Raw genomic sequence first — 20,698 nt, forward strand, 5'->3', positions numbered from 1 at the left:
TCTAGATCAATCTTGCACTTACATCTCATGTTTACCAGATCCCTCCTATGCTCAGAAAACTTCAGCAGCTTCCTATGCCCGCATCTCATAAATTAAATTCTCTGCTTCCCTTCCAGAGCCTCCAGCAACCACCCTATGTGACCTTACTTCCCAATGAGCCCTGACATATCTGTACTAGTGGAACCCTCTCCTGGCCCAGCTCAAGCGGCCCCTGCCTCCTCCCTAGGTCCTTCTCTGATTGCACAGCTGGACACGATCTTCTCCTCCTTGGAACGCCTCCCTTTCTCTCTTACAGTGCTTGCAAAGCAGATGTTTTTAGAGTCAGGCAGATGTGGATTTCTTCTCTCGTCTACCTCTTACTAGCTCTGGGACCTTGGCAAAATACTAGTCCGCTTGGACCTTTAGTTCCTTCATCTGGAAAACAACACGCACGTCATTGGGTTGTTGAGGGGACTGCACAAGAGACTGTATACAGACTGCCTGGTGCTATGCCTGGCACAGAACAGGCCCTCAATAAATGACAATTTAAAAAATGAAGCCACACTGAGTGCACACTTCGCGCACCACACACTGGACACACTAAGCGCTCTTCACAGGCTGCCCGTCTTGAGTGGCATTGAGAGGGCCCACCCCTCCCCTTGGGCCAATCCCACTCACGTTCAGGTCTCAGGGCAAGTAGCACTTTCCTCCACAAAGCCCTGTGATCTCCTAGCAAATGAAGTCAGTACCAGAAAATAACAGGCCAGCTCACCTCCTGTGTCGTAGAGAGTGTGTGTGTGTGTGTATGTGTGTGTGTGTGTGTTGTGATGTCACTCTTCCAGTGGTTCTCAACCCTGCTTGCATATTAGAATCACCACGGAAGCTTAAAAACAATATATTGGTGCCAAACAAATGCCCCTCTTTCAATTAAATCAGACTCCTTAGGGGTGAGGGGGGGACACTGATTAAACTCTCCGTCTCTTGAAGACCAGGATTGTACCTCAGATTCCTTCTGTACCCCCTTCAGGGCTCATATCGAGGTGGAAGGGCTCAGGAATACTTGATAGCTGGTTGCAGTATAGTTCTCCAGCTTTTGCTTTTTAAAATTTCAGAAAGGAAATGTTATTACAACTTCCTTGGCAACACATTCATGATCTGAATGAACGGGATAATTATTCAGGCTAATTATTTTAAGTATGTTAGTGAACCATAAAGACCAGAGGGGAAGAGGTGTTGAACAAGAGGTGATACTTGAATCAATCAAGTTTGCTAATTACTAGCAGCTCTGGGGAAGGTTGGGTGAAGCAGAAATTGAAATAATTGGTGCAGGAATTTCAACGATACGTGTTCTCTCTGCCCCCAGTTAGCAATAATAATTAAGGCTTGGTGAATCTTACGCAGTTCAAACACATTGCACAGCCTCTGCTACAAGGGGCAATTCAACAATTTGGGGATTACCAGACCCCTTCCTCTCCCTGCCTCCCTCCCATTGATGCCTCCTATAGAGATAGCACGTGAACTCAAGGCAGACAGGTCTGGAGTCTCTCAGGCTCAAGATGACAACCACACAGTCATAAATGCTTAGAGTCAGAGGAAGGGAGTGTGCATACAGGTGTTGTGTGTGTGTGAAGCTGTGTTCAAATGTCTGTTAGCCTGTCCCCTTTGTGGAATAATATAGGATGACGGTCAAGCATCTACGTTCTCAGAGTGAAATCAGCTGGGTTCAAATCCCAACTCTGCAACAAACTGAGTAGACTTGGGAAAGTCCATTTCCTTATCTGAAAAATGGGTGTGGTAAATAGCACCCATCACATGAAGCTGTTGTGATGTTTAAATGAGGGAATCCATATAACATGCAGAGACCAGTGCCCGGCCCAGAGAAAACACTCACAATGGTTCCTAGCCATTATTTCTCTCTAGTTATCACACTATGTTTAACTTACATTTAAATGGACTTTTTTTTTTAAAGTTATGAATTAGGGATACCTGAAGGTTGGTTACAGGCATCTGAAAACCCAACACCCCCACTGTGCCCCGAGATGCGGGTCTTTCACTCAGCCACTCAGCCATCCACATGTCTATTCAATAAGTACTTGTTGTGTGACTCTGTGCCATGGGCTGTGCTGGGTGGGATCTGGGGGCGAACAATCTCTGTCTTCAATGAGTTTAGAGTCCAGAAGAGGGACAGCCAAATAAACCAGCTGTCTGATATTGTGAGACAAGCTATGACAGGTATGACTGCAGGGAACTAGACCCAAGGGACAGGGAGGGCATCTCAAAGATGGCCACATCTAGGCTGAGACAGCTTGAAGAACCCTTGGATTTGTAGAGAGGTGTAGTGAAAAAAATACAAGGGTCAAAGAACAGAAGCCCCAGTTCCCAGTTCTGTATCTTACGGTGAATTTGGGCAATTTGTTAAATGTCCGAGCCTCAGATTCCTTGTCCATATAATGGATAAAAGGAGACGCACTCTGCAAGAGGGTTAAGAACATACCACCCTTGGACCAGGCCACAAGAGCCCCTGCCCTGGGCTCTGCCCTAGAAGGTGGTGGAATCTTCAGAGTCACAGGAACCTGTTCTTCCAGAGCTTGTGATGCTCCTAGACCTCACTCCAGGTGCCCAGGACCCTGGACTTCTCTGTCCAAACAGCTCTGAGCCTTGGATCCATCCTCCCGAGGCTAGACAACACACCAGTTCCACCGGATCGGCAGTCAAGGAACAGCCATTTGCAAGGTAGGAGTGGAGGGTGCTTGGGAGCGTGGGCTGGGGTGTTGCCTTGGGTGCTCCGAGATGGAGCGGGGGCTGGGAAGAGGAGAGGCTAGCCCTGGGTTGGGGACTAGCTCCGCCCATATTGCCACCTTCCAGACCAGCACTCCTAGGTGTCAGGGAATTCTAAATTGGATCCTTGCCTTCCCGGGCATCCTGATGGTATGTTTACCAAGGCAGGAGGATAGAGCCTACTTTGTTTTATAAACTGTGAGCTTGATTTACAACTTACGTGGACATTTATTACACAGGCCTCCATTTGTATGGGGGAGACTGGTTGAAAAGTCCAGAAATAATGAATGTTAGGTAAGCCAGCCCAGTGCCTGGCACACAGTGGGTGCTCATAACATAACAGCTGTTATTACTACTATTAATAATAATTCCTCACGCCTCACCCAACTCAAAGAAAGCTACGTCATTTCCTGAGGTGGTTTCACACCTACCTTTTCCCCCGGAGTGACCGATATCCTCCAGATGCAGTGGGAATAGGAAGGGTAGCCATTTGGGAAACCAGGTGCGGAAAAGTTTCCTGTCGTGTCCTGCAGGGTCTCCCCGCACGCTGTGCAAGCAAAATGACACTGTGATTCTGGCATGCGCACACGCTCCCACCTAAGCAGCGCCCCAACACGGGGCCGCTAAGCAAATTCACCCCTTTACCAGCCAAAGCTCTCGGAACACGCGGTGAGAAGCATGTCAGGCAGAGTGACATTTTTTTCTGGTTAATAAAAGCAAAAACAGGGGCTGGATGCCAAAAAGTCACACCCCAGGGGTTTCTTCTGCGGTTCTCAGGATTGAGCTCAGCCTAGAGCTGGGCTTGACTCTGAGCTCTTCAGCCGCTTGGCCGCGGTGGGGAAGTTTCCCTTAGTTTTCTTATCTGTAAAATGGGCAGGAACTATCTAGAGGGCTAATGAAATCATCTGCATTAAATGAAATGGGTCAGCTCAGAGCTTGGCACAGAGTGAGTGAGTGCTGCATACACAGCAGCCATTATAATTACTATGAATGACGTCTGTGGCAGAGAGAATATGACAGTGCAAGTGAAGCAAAATGAAAAAGAAAATGCTTTGAACATTCATTGCAGCTGTTAGTTTGAATCTTGCCTCTTCTTTTTCTGCTACCCATCTCTGAAAGAGCCACAAGAGTGAAGAAAATTAAAAAAAAATTGACCAGAGGCACGGGAGGCCGGAATACCCTGCAGGAGGCTGTTCTGCCCTTGAATGTTTGAGGGTTGCCTGGTTATGAGTCTAGAACCTAGTCCTATGTATGTGAAAAATATTTCCCCTAATTCATTCTAAAAAAGTCACCTGTATGAGTAGGCTTGGAAGCTGCAGGTTTCGTATCCCCTCCCCCCTAGGGATTTGCACCCCAAAGACAAAGATATTGGTTTGCTGAGTGCCTCTGCACTTATGGGGCCACCCCCAAAGTGTGGGAAACAAGCGTCTTTATGCACCTTTTCCTACATGGAATTCAACCTCTGCAGTCAACTACCCTCACTTTCCGCTACGACTTGAAATGACCTGGAGCTGCAGGAAGGGATAGCTGGAGAGCGGCCCATCATCGGCCTCAGGAAATCCTGGATATCGGGGCCTCGATATCATGTTACCCAACAACTGCCAGGCATCAGGAGGATTATGCCGGGCAGTCAACACCCCTGAGGGTTCCATGGAAATTATTTTAGAATAATCATCAACATTCTGCAAAAACAGATACATTACTGTATGGCTCCATGGTATTTACCAGCTGCCTCGAATCCTTTTGGGAAGTAAGAGGCACATATATTATAACTAAATAAATACTACGGCATTTCCCAGGGAATGCTATAAGGTTTCTCTTTCAATTCAGCAAGGTTACATGATATGTGTGTCCTGTTTTTCAGCCCTAACACGCCCCCAGATGACTGAAAGCTGGATGGACATATTTCCTAGAGTTTTGTGATGGAGCAAGCCGCCCCACGGCCCTTTGCACACCCTATGATCTAGTTTAGTAGGGCAATGAGATGGCCCAGATTTTCTAAGATGGCCCGTATTTCAAATATTCTGTCCCCTGATGAAAGCATGTGTCTGGTCTAGGGGTTTAGAAAGGTTATTGGACCTGTTGGTCATGGAATTTCCTTCTTTCTCCTCAAGCCACTGGAATGCATTCCGTCCCATCAGCGGTAAGAACCTGGCTGCTGTAACCAGTGCTTTGTACTGAAGCTCAACAGCCTAAAGCAGGTGATGTGAGCTCACCCCCAGGACAGCAGAGGTGACGATGCTGAAGCCGAGAGAACAGAAGGCAAAGAGGGCAAATTCAAGGGGAGGTGGTTTCTGAACTGGCAGAGAAGTGGGTGTCTGCTCAGACCCCAGTGTACTGTCCAGTCTTCAGTGGCATACACCTGGCCACTGACCAGCACCTTGGATTCAAGGAAAGCCCCAAGACCACAGAGACTATCTCGTTTACAGCACGGAGACTTCCTCTGCCTTCCTGTGTTTGGGAAACTGACGCTCATCCTTCCAAAAACAATCTCCTTCATTCTTTGTCTTCCTGAAAAAACTCTTGGTTTTTGCTTTGCCAAACCCACATCCCCTACTCCCATAGACAGGAGAGGTGTTTTTACTGTTACGGGGTGCACACGGCATTGGGCCCCTGTTCACTGTTGTTCCACTATGGCTTCTTCCTCTTCTGAACATCTGGGCTGTGCCAGAGAATTCCAAAGCCTCCCACAAGTCAAACTGTGGGCTCCAAGACCTATTATTCACTTTACTCCCCGCAATCACTTCACCATTTGGGCTTTCTACACTGTCTAGCACCTCCTAACAGCAGCACACCAGAAATTGCAGTTGCGGGGGGCAGTTTCTTTAGGTTCCCCAAGTTGTTTTCCCAGCAAGGGGGAATGTTTGCAAAGGGCGGTTGAGTCATGCTCCGTGGGTGCTACGGAGGCCCTGGGACTTCCCAGGATTCACAGTTACCTGGGCATTTGTACAGCTTCCTGGCTTGAGCTATGTCTCCCTGACTGAGCCGCACGCGCTGGCCAATGGTTGGCCTGACGCCATTGTCGTCTCGACGCGGGAGGATGGTGTCTAAGAAAACTCCTCTACAGGAAGAAAAAAGAGAGAGAAAGGAGAAAGGAAAGTCAAGGCTATCTGGCCATCCATGCTTGGATTTACAGTCCATTTTCTTGCCCATAACCCCATCAACCTTCCTACCCCCGGCCTGCCTCTCCCCAGGCTGACACAACTGAAGAGGTTTCCTTCACCTCTGCTGGCAATGGAGCATCCCATTTCATCAGCTGCCTGCTCACTTTCCAATGGGAAAATTACACTGCCAAGTTTAAAAATATGCCCCAGCCCAGTGGCCTAAGGGCTTCCATACTGATGTGTACTGAGCATTTCCACAAAGCCCCTGACAGGTCCAGGCCCCAGACCGCCACGCTGTACAACTGCAGGGAGCACCTTTCAGAGAGACTAAGGTTTGAGTGGCAGCCCCCGGAGTTGCGTGTTGGGTGGTACTGAGCATGGATAAGTCCAGGCGAGGCTCCAGAGAGAGCCTGGGAACCAGTGCCATGTGAGACTCTCAGGGGCTGCACAGAGAGTGCTGGTTGATGACCTGGTTGGTGAACGAGGGGGACTGGAGTTTGGGGGCTTTGCTGGCAAGAGGGATAATCAATAGAAAGTGAGCTGAATGCAGAGAACGAAAGGTAGTTGAGAGGGTCCTGGCCTGGAGATTTCTATGTAAGGCCTGATGCTGCCACCTGGGTGAACTCAGACGAGTCCCTTCCCGTCTCTGTGCCTCAGTTTACTTCTCTGAACAATAAGAGATTGGCCTAGAGGATCATGGCAGCCCCTTCTCACTCTGACAGCTTATTCTACTCCCATATGAATGAAATCTAAAGTGACCAAAACCAGGATGCCCCGCTGAGTACCAGCCCCATTCACACTTCCATGTTGTGGGCACGGTTTGTGCCCTGCCTGAGCCCCCTACTCTGCTTCCAGACCCCCAATTTGGGGCTTCTCCTGGGGGGTAGGGCCTTCCCTTGAACCAGCTCCTTCTCTAGTTCCCACCCTGGTTCTTTCCTTCCCTTCTTAAACCAAGTTTCTGGAAAGAATGGTCTCCACTTTCCATCTGGCTGCCCACCTCTCGTCACTCTGCAATCCAACTGTGATCTGGCCACACCAGCAGAGGCCACCAGTCGCCGACCAATTGACAAGTCAGATGGACACCTGTCAGTCCTCACCTGCCCTCTCTACAGCACTGACACCTTTGCTGCCCCTTCCTCCTCGGACTCTCTCCGTCCTGGTTCCCAGGGCACCGTTTTCTCTGAACAGTAAGTTAGCATCCCCTTCAGCTTCCCTCTTAAGTGCTACCCCTCAGGTTTCTGCCCTCTTCCTCCTCTCTGCTCTCTCCTGCTCCATCTGCTCCTCTGGGTTTTAGCCACCACCTATAGGTTCACAGCTAATTCTCTGAGTCCACCCCCAGAACCACCTGCTAAGCGCCAAATGCCTGGTGACCCCTCCACTGGGCTATCTTATGGGTCTCTTATCCAATTCATTCAAAACCAAATGTATTCCATTCTTCTGCTTGTTCCAGACCCCTGCCTTAGCTCAGGAGATCAGCATCCCTTCCTGAATTCTTCCCAGGAGCTCTTAACAGGCCTCCTCCCTGTAGACTCAGCCACCCCTGCGCTACACCCACAGCCTGGCAATGTGATTGCCCTGAAATGCAAGGGCAGGCATGTCACCTCTCTGCGCAGGAGCCTTCGCCCACTTCCCATCACCTCCTGCATTCTGCCTTCCTCTCCAGCCACTTCTCCCAACACCTCCTCCTCACTCATTATCCTAAGCAACACCAAACTCCTACTGGCCCCAAACATGCCTTTGCACGTGCTGTGCTCCACCAAGGCTGCCCAACCTTCATCTTCTTGTCCACTTGAAAACTGTTCATTCTCCCAAACCCCATCAGTTGGCTTTCCCTCTTAAAAGTCTTCCCGAGCCCTTTCTATCCCTCCCCTCCTGAGCTGACCATTCCCTCCTCTGGGTTACTTTTGAGCCTTATTCATCTAGTCTCTTCTTATCATACTGTATTGTCTTTTTTTGAGGGGTGATGGCCTTCAAACTAGTTATTTACATCCAAAAGGGAACGTGAAAAGGCACCCGTTACCTAGTTATTAGCTGCCCTCTCTTTTCTCTCCTCTCTCTTTTCAAACATTTCCTTTTCCCTAAATTCTGGACGACATTGAAAAAAATTAATTATTCTTATTTCTTCCTGGTTACATTCTTTGTTATCTTTTGTTTTGGTAAATACCTTTTTCTAACTTGGACTTCAAGCTCAATTTCTTTCCACCGTTAGCAGGCGGGAGCCCAGATCATCAGCCGATTTCCTTTTCAGCACCCCTGCCCCCAACATCTAACCCCTGGCCTGCCTTTCTCTGATTCCCATGGCCTCGCCTCTGGGTCGGGAGTCCTCTAGAGAAACTGTAGTGGAATCTTTGCTCTCTCTCACTGACTTCACCAAGTTTTAAACCTCAATGAAGAATTTTACATAAAATTCTAAATTCAATCACCTACTAATCCAAAAATGGGTACTTCTGCTCTAACATAAGATGTGTCCATTTGTAACTATTTTCTTGAATCCCCTGAAGAATGAAATTTTGCTGCACAAAATGCAAGGCTCACCACAATCTCTTAGCAACCAGGGTAACTGACCCTGCCGAGGACCATACCATGTAGGCGACTGTGCCTGTGGTCTGCGGTGTGGATAACGTGTTCTCCCGCTCATTGAGTGCTCACTGGACCTCCCTATGTCCCAGGCCCTGCTGGACAGTTCACACGCATCATCTTATTCAATCCTCATAACACCCGCGGAGGGAGGTGCCATTCTTACTAGGATTCCCTCTCTACAGGTGAGAAGACCAAACCTGCAGAGCCGAAGTGACTCACTCAGAGTTCAGAGCAAGTGATGGAGAGCCAGGCCTGGAGCCCACCCTCCGGCCTCTTCCTCCTTCCAGCCAGTGTTTCCCACCACCCAAGAAACAGTGGGGCTTACTGCATATTGGATAAATGGTAGAGTTAAGAACATTGGAGACTTCAGAAACCAACACAACAGTAATAGCACTGGCTCACACTCAGACAGCTCCTCGGGGCTGGGACTCCCTCCCCCGCACCTCCCTGAGCTGCCTGCAAGGCTCTGGGATCTGGAAGACGTATCCTCCACGAGATGTCCCGTGTGTAAACCACTGCAGTAACATCCCCCCTTTTATGTAGGACGACTCTTAGCATTGACATTCTGCTAAAGGAAGAAAGGGTTTGGCAGATGCCTTAGGGAATAAAACTGTCAGTGCCGAGTCCTCCAAACAAGGACGCTCCTGTCCCAGGGAACTGTCTCCTCATCTCCTGGACCCTTGCCCAAGGAAACCTCCAAAGACACTGCTCCCCACAGCCCGGTCCAGCCCGGGGAGGCAATAAACTAGAGGAAGTAAAGTTGGAAGGAGACAGCTCCATCGTAAAGAGACACGGAGACTGAGTTTCCCATCAGCAGGAATAGCATTTGACCCCCCCGGATGAGCAAACGTTCTATAAGCCATTTTCTGCTCTTTTACGGAATCAAAGAGATGTGTCGGCCAGCTCCAGAGGATATATGACTAGGAGTAATGACATGGAGTTAGGGAGGGGGGAACTTTTGACAAAAGGCTCAGGAAAACCCCCCAGTAACCCACTGATAAATGCCCCACTGAAAAAAGTAGTTTTCTGAAAATCCACACAGAACGCTGGCAGAAAGGGCAATGCAGGTATCCACCTACTACAAAAGAGATTTGCTGAAGCCATTCTGAACCCTGGGGCAGGGGTGAGAAGGTAGCTGTGGTAGATGGTCAAAATAATGAATTGTGCCTCCTAATATCCATATCCGTTTGCAACATGAAGTTGCCGCTCCTCTGATTAAGAAGGAGAATCTATTTCTTCATTCACTTGATTCTGGGCTGGTTTTGTGGCTTGCTCTGGTCAGTGGAATGCAACAGAAGTGACATCATGTGAGTTCTAGAGTCTGACACTTAAGAGCCTTGCAGCCTTTCAGCTTGCCCTCCAGGAACTCCAAGTTCGATGTGGTGAAAAGCCCTGTCTGGCCTGCTGGAGGATGAGAGGCCACATGGAGGAGAACCGAGGGGCCCCCGTGGACAGGGAGCACAACAGCCAGACATGGCACTGGCCATCGTGGACTCCTCAACTCAATCACACTGTCAAATGATTATTGCTATGTGAGTGATCTCCAGTGAGACCAGAGAAGAATGAGCCAGACTGACCTACAATATCATAAAAAATAGCTGTTGTAAGCCACTAAGTTTGGGGGTAGGTTGTTCTGCAGTGATAGATGACATCACAGTAGCAGAAGGGAAGTCTGCCTCCCTCCAACACCTTCAGGGAGCTGCTCTGCTCCTCCTCGCTGCTCATCACACCATGGGCTGCCCCCTTGTCAATCTCCCTCCCAGGAGTTCTTGGTACTTTTGATGAGGAACTATTATTTCATGGGTTTGGTCCATGGTCTTCCACTGGTCTGTGCTGATAAAACGGTTCACACTGACAGCAGTGTTAATAATGACTATCTCCTGAGGGGCAAAGGGGATGGCATTATGAGCTAGAGGGGAAAAAATAAGAGTTTTTTTTTAAAAGAAAGACACGAAAAGAAATGCTGGTGCCAGAAGATACTCTGTCTACATTCTTGCCTTGGCCTCTGGCTTCAGAGCCTTGCACAGTAACTGGCGCATAGCAGGTATTGAAAAGGCAGAGCAGTTCCTACAACCCACGAGTAGTACTTTATCCCAAATTCCCTACATAGCGGATACTTGTAGGTTCTCCTTAATGAAGTGACCACCACATTTGCGAGTATGTGGAAAGAACTGCAAGGAGGATAATGGAAATTTCTTCTCTCACCTATTTATTTCCCAGCATTGCAGATATCCCTATCTTCTGTGACTCATTCATTCATTTATTCATTTAACAAATATTTATTGAACACCTACTCTTTGCCAGGTACCGTGTTGGGTGCTGGGGACTAGAAGAGAATGAGATTGTCTCTGTCTTCAAAGATCTCAGTCTAGTGAGGGAGAGGGGAATACAACAGATAAATATTAATAGATAAATGTATAAGATTAATTAATAGGTAAATTATAAAGCAATACAAAGAGTTACGACAGTCACAGAAATAAGAACCAAGCTACACGCTTCTCACCTGGACCAGCTTGACATTGGCTCCCTGACAAAATCAATGCTTTCCCTCTACTTAGTAGCCTGCCACCCCTGGGGTTGATGTGGCGCTAACCAGCCATTCCCCACAGGATTTTCCAAACTTGTGAGTCAGCGCAGCCCCACAACCCAAGCATTCCCCCTGTGAGCTCTGCAAGGTGGGCTCTCATCCTGACCCCCACAGTCCAGAGCAGGTCCCTCAAAATCTCGGTTTCCTAACCTGGAAGAGGAAACATCCGATTTCCATATGGCAATGAATGGATCACATCTGTGAATCCCTCAGCCATCTGCACCAGACTGAGAAGTTACAACATGAAATGTTTGAGCTGGAAGGGGCCTGGGGAACATCAAGTCCAACCCTCTCATGAGGAAACTGAGGCCCAGGGAGGTCAAGATTGACCCAGCGCACAGCTGCCCCTAATTACTGTGTAGCCCTCCCTCAATACCAAGGGGCATGGGAGAACTAAGACTAAAACCGAGTCTCCTGACTCCCAGTTCAGTGGCCTCTTCATGACACCATGTTGCCCTTGGTGTCTTCCGACAAAGAGCCAGGAGAAGAGGAAAGAGAACAGGGTAGTTCAGTCCCATGCCAGTTGCTCCAAGATGCTGACTTTGACAAACTCCACCTATTAGAGCTGCAGAAAGCTCCTGCCTGGATGCAAGATGGAGCTCATAACTAAATCAGCTGTGTGGCCGGAGGAACAGTGTCCCCTGAGAACCTGAGATGCCGATGTTTGGAGGATCTCTCCCCCAGTTCTACGACCTCATCAACAGGATGCTTTCAGCAGCCTTACCCAAGAGCCAAGGCATCCTGGGTAAATAGTTTCCCTTTCACTCAGAAGAGCTGTGTGTCTCCTGAATGAATGATTTCTTTTGAGCTTTATGGACACAGTGACACATGAAATGGAGTTGTTTCCTTCTTTGCTGTGACCTCTAGGAAGCACAGGGCAGGATTTGCTGCCGACCACAACAAAGTGCACACGACTTTGTGGCATATCTCTGAATACTAAACTGATTCCAAGTTTCAACTTAGCTGTCTACTCTTGCTCTCTCCCCCTACCCCATCCTCACATTTCCTCACCTATTTTTTTCCTTGTCCTGCATACATATTGGGAATCACCTTGGATTTCTCCATTTTTTTAATTGATTAAATAAACAAATAAAAAGCAAACAAGCCGATTTTAAGAGGAGACTGAGAAAAAAGTGCCAAGAGAGAAAATATTTGCACTGTGTCTCCTTTAATCCAAGGGTGGACAGACCCACCAAACTGGGACTAGCAGGGGAAAACTCGTATATACAAAACGCTTTTATGGTCTAGAAGCAAGGGCAGTAATGAAAATACTTAACACCTGGTCCAGCACAGCACTAACTCATCAAAACAGAGCCTGCTGATGCCAGCTGTAAATAACTGGTCCGGCCATCCTTGGGGATACCAGCTACCATGATGTGTGACCAGTAGGCAGACCTGGATCTTTGCTTTCACTACAACCCCAGCTACCCATGTGCCCCTGAGCTGCCTAGGGCCTCATTTTCCTCACCTCTAAAATGAACACATGATTTACCACCCTCCAAACTCTGACACAGTCTAGCTTCCAATAAACCAAATCTCTTCTAGGAGAACTTGGTAGGAAATGCTTTAGAAGATTCCCCGCCCACTGGAAATTTTACACAGAGCCTCTAAGTTATTATCCCAGCCAACCTCTCCATAATTTCCCTTTTCCAGTTTGCTGCTTGTGACACTAGGGCATGATGGAACACCAGCTCCACAATGGGATTCAATCTTATTAGTGAGAACCTGATTAGATTATATTTCACTGCAGCCCAGAGGCCACTGTATTTCAAGGACAGACACGCCAACTGTGCTACGAGCATGCAGAGACCCACTCTCCGCAGACCTCCAGGAATCCGACCCACGCCTGCGGCAGGCACAGTAAAACACAGACGAGGCATAACCATAGATTCCGACCTTGAGAAGGTGTTCCGGGCGTAGTGCATGATGCTGTCAAAGTCGTACGTCTCTCCCAGAGAGCTCACTTCCCCAGCTTCCATTTTTAAGAAATTATACTCCTGACCTGTGACACAACACTCTGTTAAGGCCTTTGAAAACCAAGGCAGGCACCTGAAAGGAGGCAGAGTGGGGAGAAGGAGGGCCCATAGCAACTCCTGAGAGCTCTGTTAGCCCAATCATCAAATAACACAGTTGGGGATGGGGGATTCTTGTTTTTTTAGCAGATTAGAAATTCGAAACTTGGAATAGCCCTATGTTCTCCCAATCCCACTACCCAACACACACCACCCCCAATGCCACTCGAAACTCTTTAACTTTGAGAACAGGTTAGTTATCAATCTGATTGCTCAAAAATTAAAAAAAAAAAAATCTCTGATCTTGCTATTGAAGGAACAATGACAACAAATCAAAGAGTTAAGTTAAATCCCAAATAGTTCACAATTCAGACTCTCAGAAGCATTTTAACGGCAACCATATTATTCAACCAGCTACTTTCATGTTCAATATGAACTTCTATATAAAATTATTTAACATGAAAAGGTATTTTTTAAAAATCTAGACACTTCCTCTGCCTTGCGTGCGGTAGAACATTCCTAGGTAGAAATATTGTTTTCACATGTACTCACATCCTAATTATATTTCAGTTTCAAAAAGATGTGTTGCCTAAGTCAGCAAAAATGAGTCTTATAAAAGCAACCAGGAGAACTCTTTTTGGCTTATCAGCTTTGATGCTGCAACAGTGTGCTGGTCAATTCTGTTCCTATTAGGAAATGGAGATGGATTTCCTTGTCCTTTATTTACAACATGGAAAGTCACTTTGCTTCTGCTCTAACCCACAAGCTATGGCAGACGACCTCCCAGGAAGGGCCAGGGATGGACAGTGGCAGTGCTGATGACAAATCCCTGCACAATAAGGTTGCTGCCTCCATACTTACAAATGAGCATTGGTCCGCTCCCAGCAACCCCTCTCCTTCACTCCTGCCTAACCCCATGGATGCCACCTTCCTCGCCAGTGGCTTCCAGACTCCACACAGGCTCCTTACCTGGCTGGATGTTTTCTCTGATAATGGTGACATGCTGGTCTCTGTCTGGCCGGGCATGTTCATGCCAGAACCCAACCACGTGGCCCAGCTCGTGCACCACAATGCCAAACTTGTCACAGTTTTTCCCAATGGATATCTCCTGCGGGCCTCCTCCTCGGCGCCCAACATAGGAACAACAGCTGGATAATTGCAGAAATACCCAGGTCAGCAGGTCAGGGAGTAGCAAGAGTCTAATGCCCCTCCCCAATGTGTACGTGTGCATGTGCGTGTGTGTGTCTACTAAGCAAAACACAGAATTTCAGGGCTGAAAGTGCTCTCTTCGTCCAACTTCCCTCCCAATATAGAAATCCCCTCCAAAATGGTTCTTGACTTTTTTGGTGGTCATGGATCCACTCGAGAATCTGAAGAAAGATACAGTCTCTCTTCCTGGAATAAAGCACATACCCTCCCCCACCCATCCACCCCCAAGTCTCTGCTGGGCCGTCTCTGATGACAAGAAGGAGAGACAAGAGAAGGAGTCAGCTGAGTTTCTGTAAAGTGTATGTCTTGGTCCCATTATCAGAGGAGCCTTAGAAATGACTCCCCTTCCGGGCAGAATTATTTTTTCAAATAATATTTATTCATTATTCCTAACATAGAAAGGTATAAAAAAAGAAATTAAAATGGTCCCTAATCCCACCAACCAGATAATCTCTATTAAACATTAAAAAAATACAGACTCATACTACAAAAGATTGAAGTATCAAGTCTCCACCCCATCTCTAATCTCTTTATCCAAAGACAACCATTGTTAACAGTTTCTTGAACATCCTTCCAGAACATTTTATATATATATATTTTTTTAATTATAAAATACTCTAAGTAACTTGTCCTTCATCTTACCTCTTTTCCTCCTTGATTTAGAGATCTTTGTATAACAATACATATCGACCTCCCTCACTCTTTCCAAAGCAACACAGTACTAAATTGTATTTAACCAGTCTCCTATTAATGTACATTTAGGCTGATTCCAGTTTTTGCTATTTAAACAAAGCCTTATGGGAGAGGCAGACAAAACAAACAAACAAACAACAACAAGAAAACAAAGAAATGGTTGGACTTCTACTTGTTCGTGGTAGCATAAATTTCTAGGAATGGGATTAATGGATAAAAAGATATGTGCATTTGAAACTTTGATAGATACCATCAAATTGCAACCCCAAAATGCTGTGTTTATTTATATGCCCACTAATAATATATTTTAAAAGTCCTGTTTCCCCATAACCTGGCCACCACTGGTTATATCAAATGCTTTTTGCCAATTGAATAGGTGGAAAATGGTATTTCACTGTATTGAGATTAGTTAGTTTTTCATGTTTTATGTATAACATTTGTATTTTTTTTTCTTGTGACCTATGTGATCACATCTTCCCCCAGTTTTCTTTTGGGTTGTCCATCTTTTTATTACTGATTTGTAAGAACCCTTTGTAAATTAGGGAAATTAGTCTTTTGATTGTCAAATGTGTTGCAAATATTTTTCTCACTTTGTTATTTCTCATTTGACTTAGTTTTTTGTATATGTGTTGTTTTTGCCATAGAGAACTTAAATTTTAATGTAACGTCTTCATTTTCTTGTGTCCTGCTTAGAAAGGCCAGCTATCTTCCAAGATTATAAGTAAAATCCACTCTTGCTTCCTTCTAATACTTGAAAGAAAATTTTTCTTTTCTTTTCTTTCTGTTTCTTTTAACAAATGTTTACATCTTTGATGCAGCTAGCTACGTTTTTGCTGTAAGAAGTGAGGTAAGAATCCAGCTTTATTTTATTCACAATGAGCTATCTAAACATCCCAATACTCAAGTATCCTAATTGACTAACCCATCTTTCTCTCACTCACTTAAAATGCTGCCTAAATTAGTGTATAGGCATATTCACTTTAAACTCTTTTTTCTGTATGTCTATTTTTTTCTTAAGTTGCAAATGTTTTTAAATCTTATTATCTTCATTTGAATTTTAATATCCTATATGTTTGGATAGAACATCAGACCTCTTCCTATAATCCCCTCCCCTACCTGTCCCTCAGTCACTACTGTTTGTTTTCTCTATCTCTTTCTGGTTTTTTTGGGTTATTTTTACACGGTCATTACTCCATATAAACTCCAGTATCATTTGTTCAAATTCTAAAAAATATATACATACATTTCTACATAAACATATATGTAGATGTTGTTTAAATCTGAATGGCATGAATTTGTAGGTTATTTTAGGGAGCTCTGACATCTTTACTATGTTGAATATTCCCATACCAGGAAATGGTATGTGTTCCCATTTCTACTTTTTGTTTTTTTAAAGTTTCCTTAGAGTTTTAGCACTTTTTTCCTCTAGGTCTGGCATATTTTTGCAATTTTGTTAAGTTTATTCTTAGATATATTATCTGTTATGTTTCTATTAAAGCTGTGATTTTCTTCTCCCATTATAAAAGTGTATCAAACTATTTCATTATAAGGGAAAAGAATTAATTTTTTGTTTATTAATTTTTGTAATCGGTCACCTTAATAGGGTCTCCTTTTGTTTCTAATAGTTTCTCAGTTGATTTGCTGGGTTTTTTAGGCACTCATCACATTAACTTCAAACAATACAAATATTGTCTTGTTCCTGCCAATATTCATCATGTTTATTTCTTTCTTTTGTCTAATTATATTAGCATGTCCAAAAAAATGTGACATGATTATGGTGATCATGAATATCTTTGACTTGTTCCTGATTCTAACAGAAATGCTTCTAGGATTATCATTGATAAATATGATGTGGGCTTTTGGGTTAACTATATACAAAATTTATTTTTTGTAAGTCAAGGAACTATCCTTGATATCTATTCCTGTGCTACCCTGGCTAGTTTTTGTTTGTTTGTTTTTGCTGAGGAAGAGTAGCCCCAAGCTAACATCTGCTGCCAATCTTCCTCCTTTTGTATGTGAGCCACAACCAAAACACGGCCACTAACAGATGAGTGGCGTGTGTTCAAGCCCAGGAACGGAACCCAAGCCGCCAAGCAGAACATGCCAAACTTAACCACTAGGCCACCAGGGCCAGCCTTCTTGGCTAATTTTTTAAAACAAAAAATGCACGTTGAATTGTGCAGATGCTTTTTAAGCATCTGTTGAGATATGAATATGGCTTCTCTCCTTTGACCTGTCAATACAGTGAGTCACACAAATAGATTTCCTAATGTTGAACTAGTCATGTATTCCTTAGACCAAATTTCTTGGCAGCCACCTCTTCTACTCCGGTATTGCTGAGTTCTATGTGCTAACATTTTAGTTAGGATTTTGCAAGGCTATTCATAAGTTAGATGAATCTATACTTCTCTCTTTTTTTGATGCCATCTTTTTCATTTTAGGGTAGCAATGTCATGACAGTTCCTTAAAACTAATTTATAAGGAAGTGTTCTTCTTTCTCTAGCCTCTAAAAAGCTTAAATAGTACCAAAATAATCTCTTTCTTGAAGGTTTGAAAGAATTCATCTGTGAAACTCTGGATTGGATGCTTTAGGGGAGAGAGATTTCCCCTCAATTTTTCCATTTCTTTCAAAGTTACTGGTGTGTGCCAGCACTTTATACTCACCTTGAAGTCATTCACATTATCCAATTTCCACATTTCTTGCCCTAGAGTTTTGCAAAAACTCTTTATGATTCTGCTGAATCTATGGCTATTTCCTCCTTTCTCATTTCTGATTCTGTATATTTCTGCAGTCACTTTTTTGCTTTAGTTGGACTAACAAGTAAGGAATTTATCGTTTTTTGTTTGTTTGTTTAAAGAATTTACTCTTCAATTTATTAGTTCTATGTTAACTTGTTGACTTTCTTGCGCTCTCATTGGGTTTCTTTTGTTGAGGTGGTGTTTTTTATGTATTTATTTTGCTAACTTCTTTGAATTGAATATTTAATTGTCATTCTTAATTCTTGATGTGGACATTTGAGGCTGTGGGTTTTCTTCTGGACATGGCTTCAACTACAGCTCTTTAACTTTGAACCGTAGGGCTTTCATTATCTAGACAGCTTGTAATTTTAATCCTGATTCTTTATGACCTAAGAGTTGTAAAAAGGGGGAGCTTTTAACTTACCAAGCAATGAAGGGGTGTTTATTCTATTTTTTGTTATTATGTTATTATGTCCAGTTTCATTGCTTTGCAATCAGGGAATATTTTAATGCTATTTCTGCCTTTTAGAATTCATTGAGGTCTTCTTAATGCTTAATAGATGGACAATGTCTATAAATGTTCTACAGGCACTTTAAAAAAAAAGATGCGTCATCAGGTTACAGAATCTGATAGACCCATAGGATCAACTCTGTTAATTATATTTTTCCCATGCTCTATAAATCTCTACTTGCTTTTTGGTCAACTTGACATTGATCTACTTGGGTTGACAGAAATGAAATAAAGTCTCCTGCTGCTGGTGTTTCTGTCGATTTCCCCTTGAATTCCCTGGGGCTTGTTTTATGACTCTTAATGCTATGCTATTTGCTGCATAAAGATTTATGAGGGTTATATTCTCACCATAGTTTGTACCCTTTCTCATTATAAAGTGTCTCACCTTTTTTTTTTTTTTAACACTTTTTGACTTTAAAAACAAAACACAAAAGGCCTTGTCTCTAACTAAAATTGTGACCTCCGCTTTCTTTCTGTTAGCATTTGCCTGTATGCCTTCTTTCCTTTCCTTTTCAACCTTTCTGGGTCATTTTCTTCAGTAGTCATTTTATGTAAACAGCATGTACTTGGGTCCAAGTTTTTGAATCAATATGGCAACCTTTTTCTTTCAGTAGGAGAGTATACCACACTCACATTTATTGGCATAACAGATAAGTTTAGTCACAATCCAGTTGTCTTATTATTTGTTATGCTTTCTGGAGGAAGTCTGTAAGCCCATGGAGCCCACAGAATTACATGCAGAATTTTGCATATATGTACATCCATCACAAGGGAGCCTATAGCTTCATCAGATTCCCAGTGGGGTCATTGACCCCAAATTGATTCAGAACCACTTCTCCATATGAAACACCCCAATTCCTTCAACTGCTCCCATGACAGGAGATCCAGACCCTTTGTCTCCTCTTGACGCACCTACTTTGTCACTGGATTGTGAGTTCACTGAGGGTAAGGGATGTTTCTGACAACTCTGGATTCCTATATCTCACAGCTCGTTGGAAATATTGATTTTACAGAGAAAATTCAAGACTCACAAGTCACCTGATTTGTCTGCCTCTGATTCCGCTGAGGCAAGCTTGCTCTTGCTTACTTACCCACAGGTTCTGTAACTGAACTTAATAAAGCTTTCTTCGTTGGTCCTCTCTATGAAGGTCACACAGGTGTGCTTCTCCCAGTGTCTCATGGCCTGCTTAAAAATGGCCCTCTGGCTTCCTGAAATGACGAGGAAAGAGCTCATCACTTCACTCATGGGTCTATTTCTTCCTTAGATGCTTTAAGTCATGCTGGCTTATGACAAAGCTTGTCCCAACGATCAAAAAAAGCCTGTTCAGGTGACCCAGAATAGAAATGCACTAGGAAAAAGGATTTCCTTTGCTAAGAATACAATATAACTTTCCTGAGGTACCAAAACTTAGAAAGTAGGAGTTTGTGAATTGGAAGCGAGGGTAAAAATAGATTTTCAAAATATCCTGGGTTTCCCAACTTCTCCTTTGAATTGAAAGTACTTTTCTAAACTCGTAAAATCTTACCCAGGTTATTCAACTTGGAAATTTCAGGTTTTTGAAGTAGCTCACCTGCACTGCATGCCACCCCCTTATTTTATTTTATACCTATAGGAGAGTATTCCCTTATTCTCTCAAAACTCTATTGGCACATACATTCATGCTACTTTTGCATGAGGGGTCAGTGTTTGCTGGGGGACCTTGAGCAAAATTTTCTACAAGGCCTTTCACAACGATGAACTTCACACCTTCTCTGAACCTGTCTTCATATTCCCTTGAGTAGAAATTTGTTGAATAATAAAACAATAAGTAAATTGTCTGGGACCAAGAATAAAGGAGTTGTAAACTCTAGGCTGATAGTTATGTATAGTCAATAAGTATTCTTTTCAAAATCTATCAATCTGAAATAAAGAAGACTATTTTGATTTTGCTAGAAGCAACGAGAAGGAACTGGAAAAATAGTTGTTTGGGAAATTCAGAGGATGATTGCTGTGGGCTCTGAGTTCTAGAATGACCTTGTTGCAAAAAACAAAAAAATCCCACTGGCGAGACTCCCATCATAGTCTAGAAGATGTGAGTGTGGTGTCATATTGTTGTCCCCAAAAACATATATACAGAATAAAGAGTAACTTAGCTGTCCGTTTTTTGGATATCTTGACACATTTTGTGCAAATTGTTTATAGCTCAATCACTCACCAAAATAGCAATCCTACTAATTACAGAATAACATAAAATCTCTGTGTAAAGGAAGTTCTTTATATAAAATTAGTTAATTTTGATGAAGGTTATAAATATCTTTGGTCAGAAAAGCACACCAGATCTGAAAGAACACTTAAGATACCAAAGAACAAAAGTTAATAGCTGATTATAATTTTACATATCAATTCTTTAGGCACACACCTTTCTTTCCTGTTAGGATTGGGAGCCCCTTGAGGGCAGAGTGAAGTCTTAGGCATCTTTTTATCGTCAGCACCTAATTAAGTATCTGGTACTAGGGGGCCCTGGGT

At 44.1% G+C, this 20,698-nt stretch overlaps 1 protein-coding gene across 1 annotated transcript in view; it reads right to left on the minus strand.

Annotated features, from left to right (window-relative positions):
• The window catches only part of TLL2 (tolloid like 2), a 131,900-nt gene that overhangs the window by 32,724 nt on the left and 78,478 nt on the right, over positions 1-20,698 (minus strand). The window contains exons 5-9 of the mRNA XM_046654590.1: positions 19,284-19,401; positions 14,010-14,188; positions 12,925-13,030; positions 5,694-5,818; positions 3,189-3,304 (exon numbers count right to left, since the gene is read on the minus strand). Of these exons, the coding sequence (XP_046510546.1) occupies positions 3,189-3,304; positions 5,694-5,818; positions 12,925-13,030; positions 14,010-14,188; positions 19,284-19,401 (644 nt within the window). The remainder of the gene's footprint in view (positions 1-3,188; positions 3,305-5,693; positions 5,819-12,924; positions 13,031-14,009; positions 14,189-19,283; positions 19,402-20,698) is intronic.

The sequence above is a fragment of the Equus quagga genome, chromosome 2 (assembly GCF_021613505.1).
Source record: "Equus quagga isolate Etosha38 chromosome 2, UCLA_HA_Equagga_1.0, whole genome shotgun sequence".
NCBI lineage: Eukaryota > Metazoa > Chordata > Mammalia > Perissodactyla > Equidae > Equus > Equus quagga.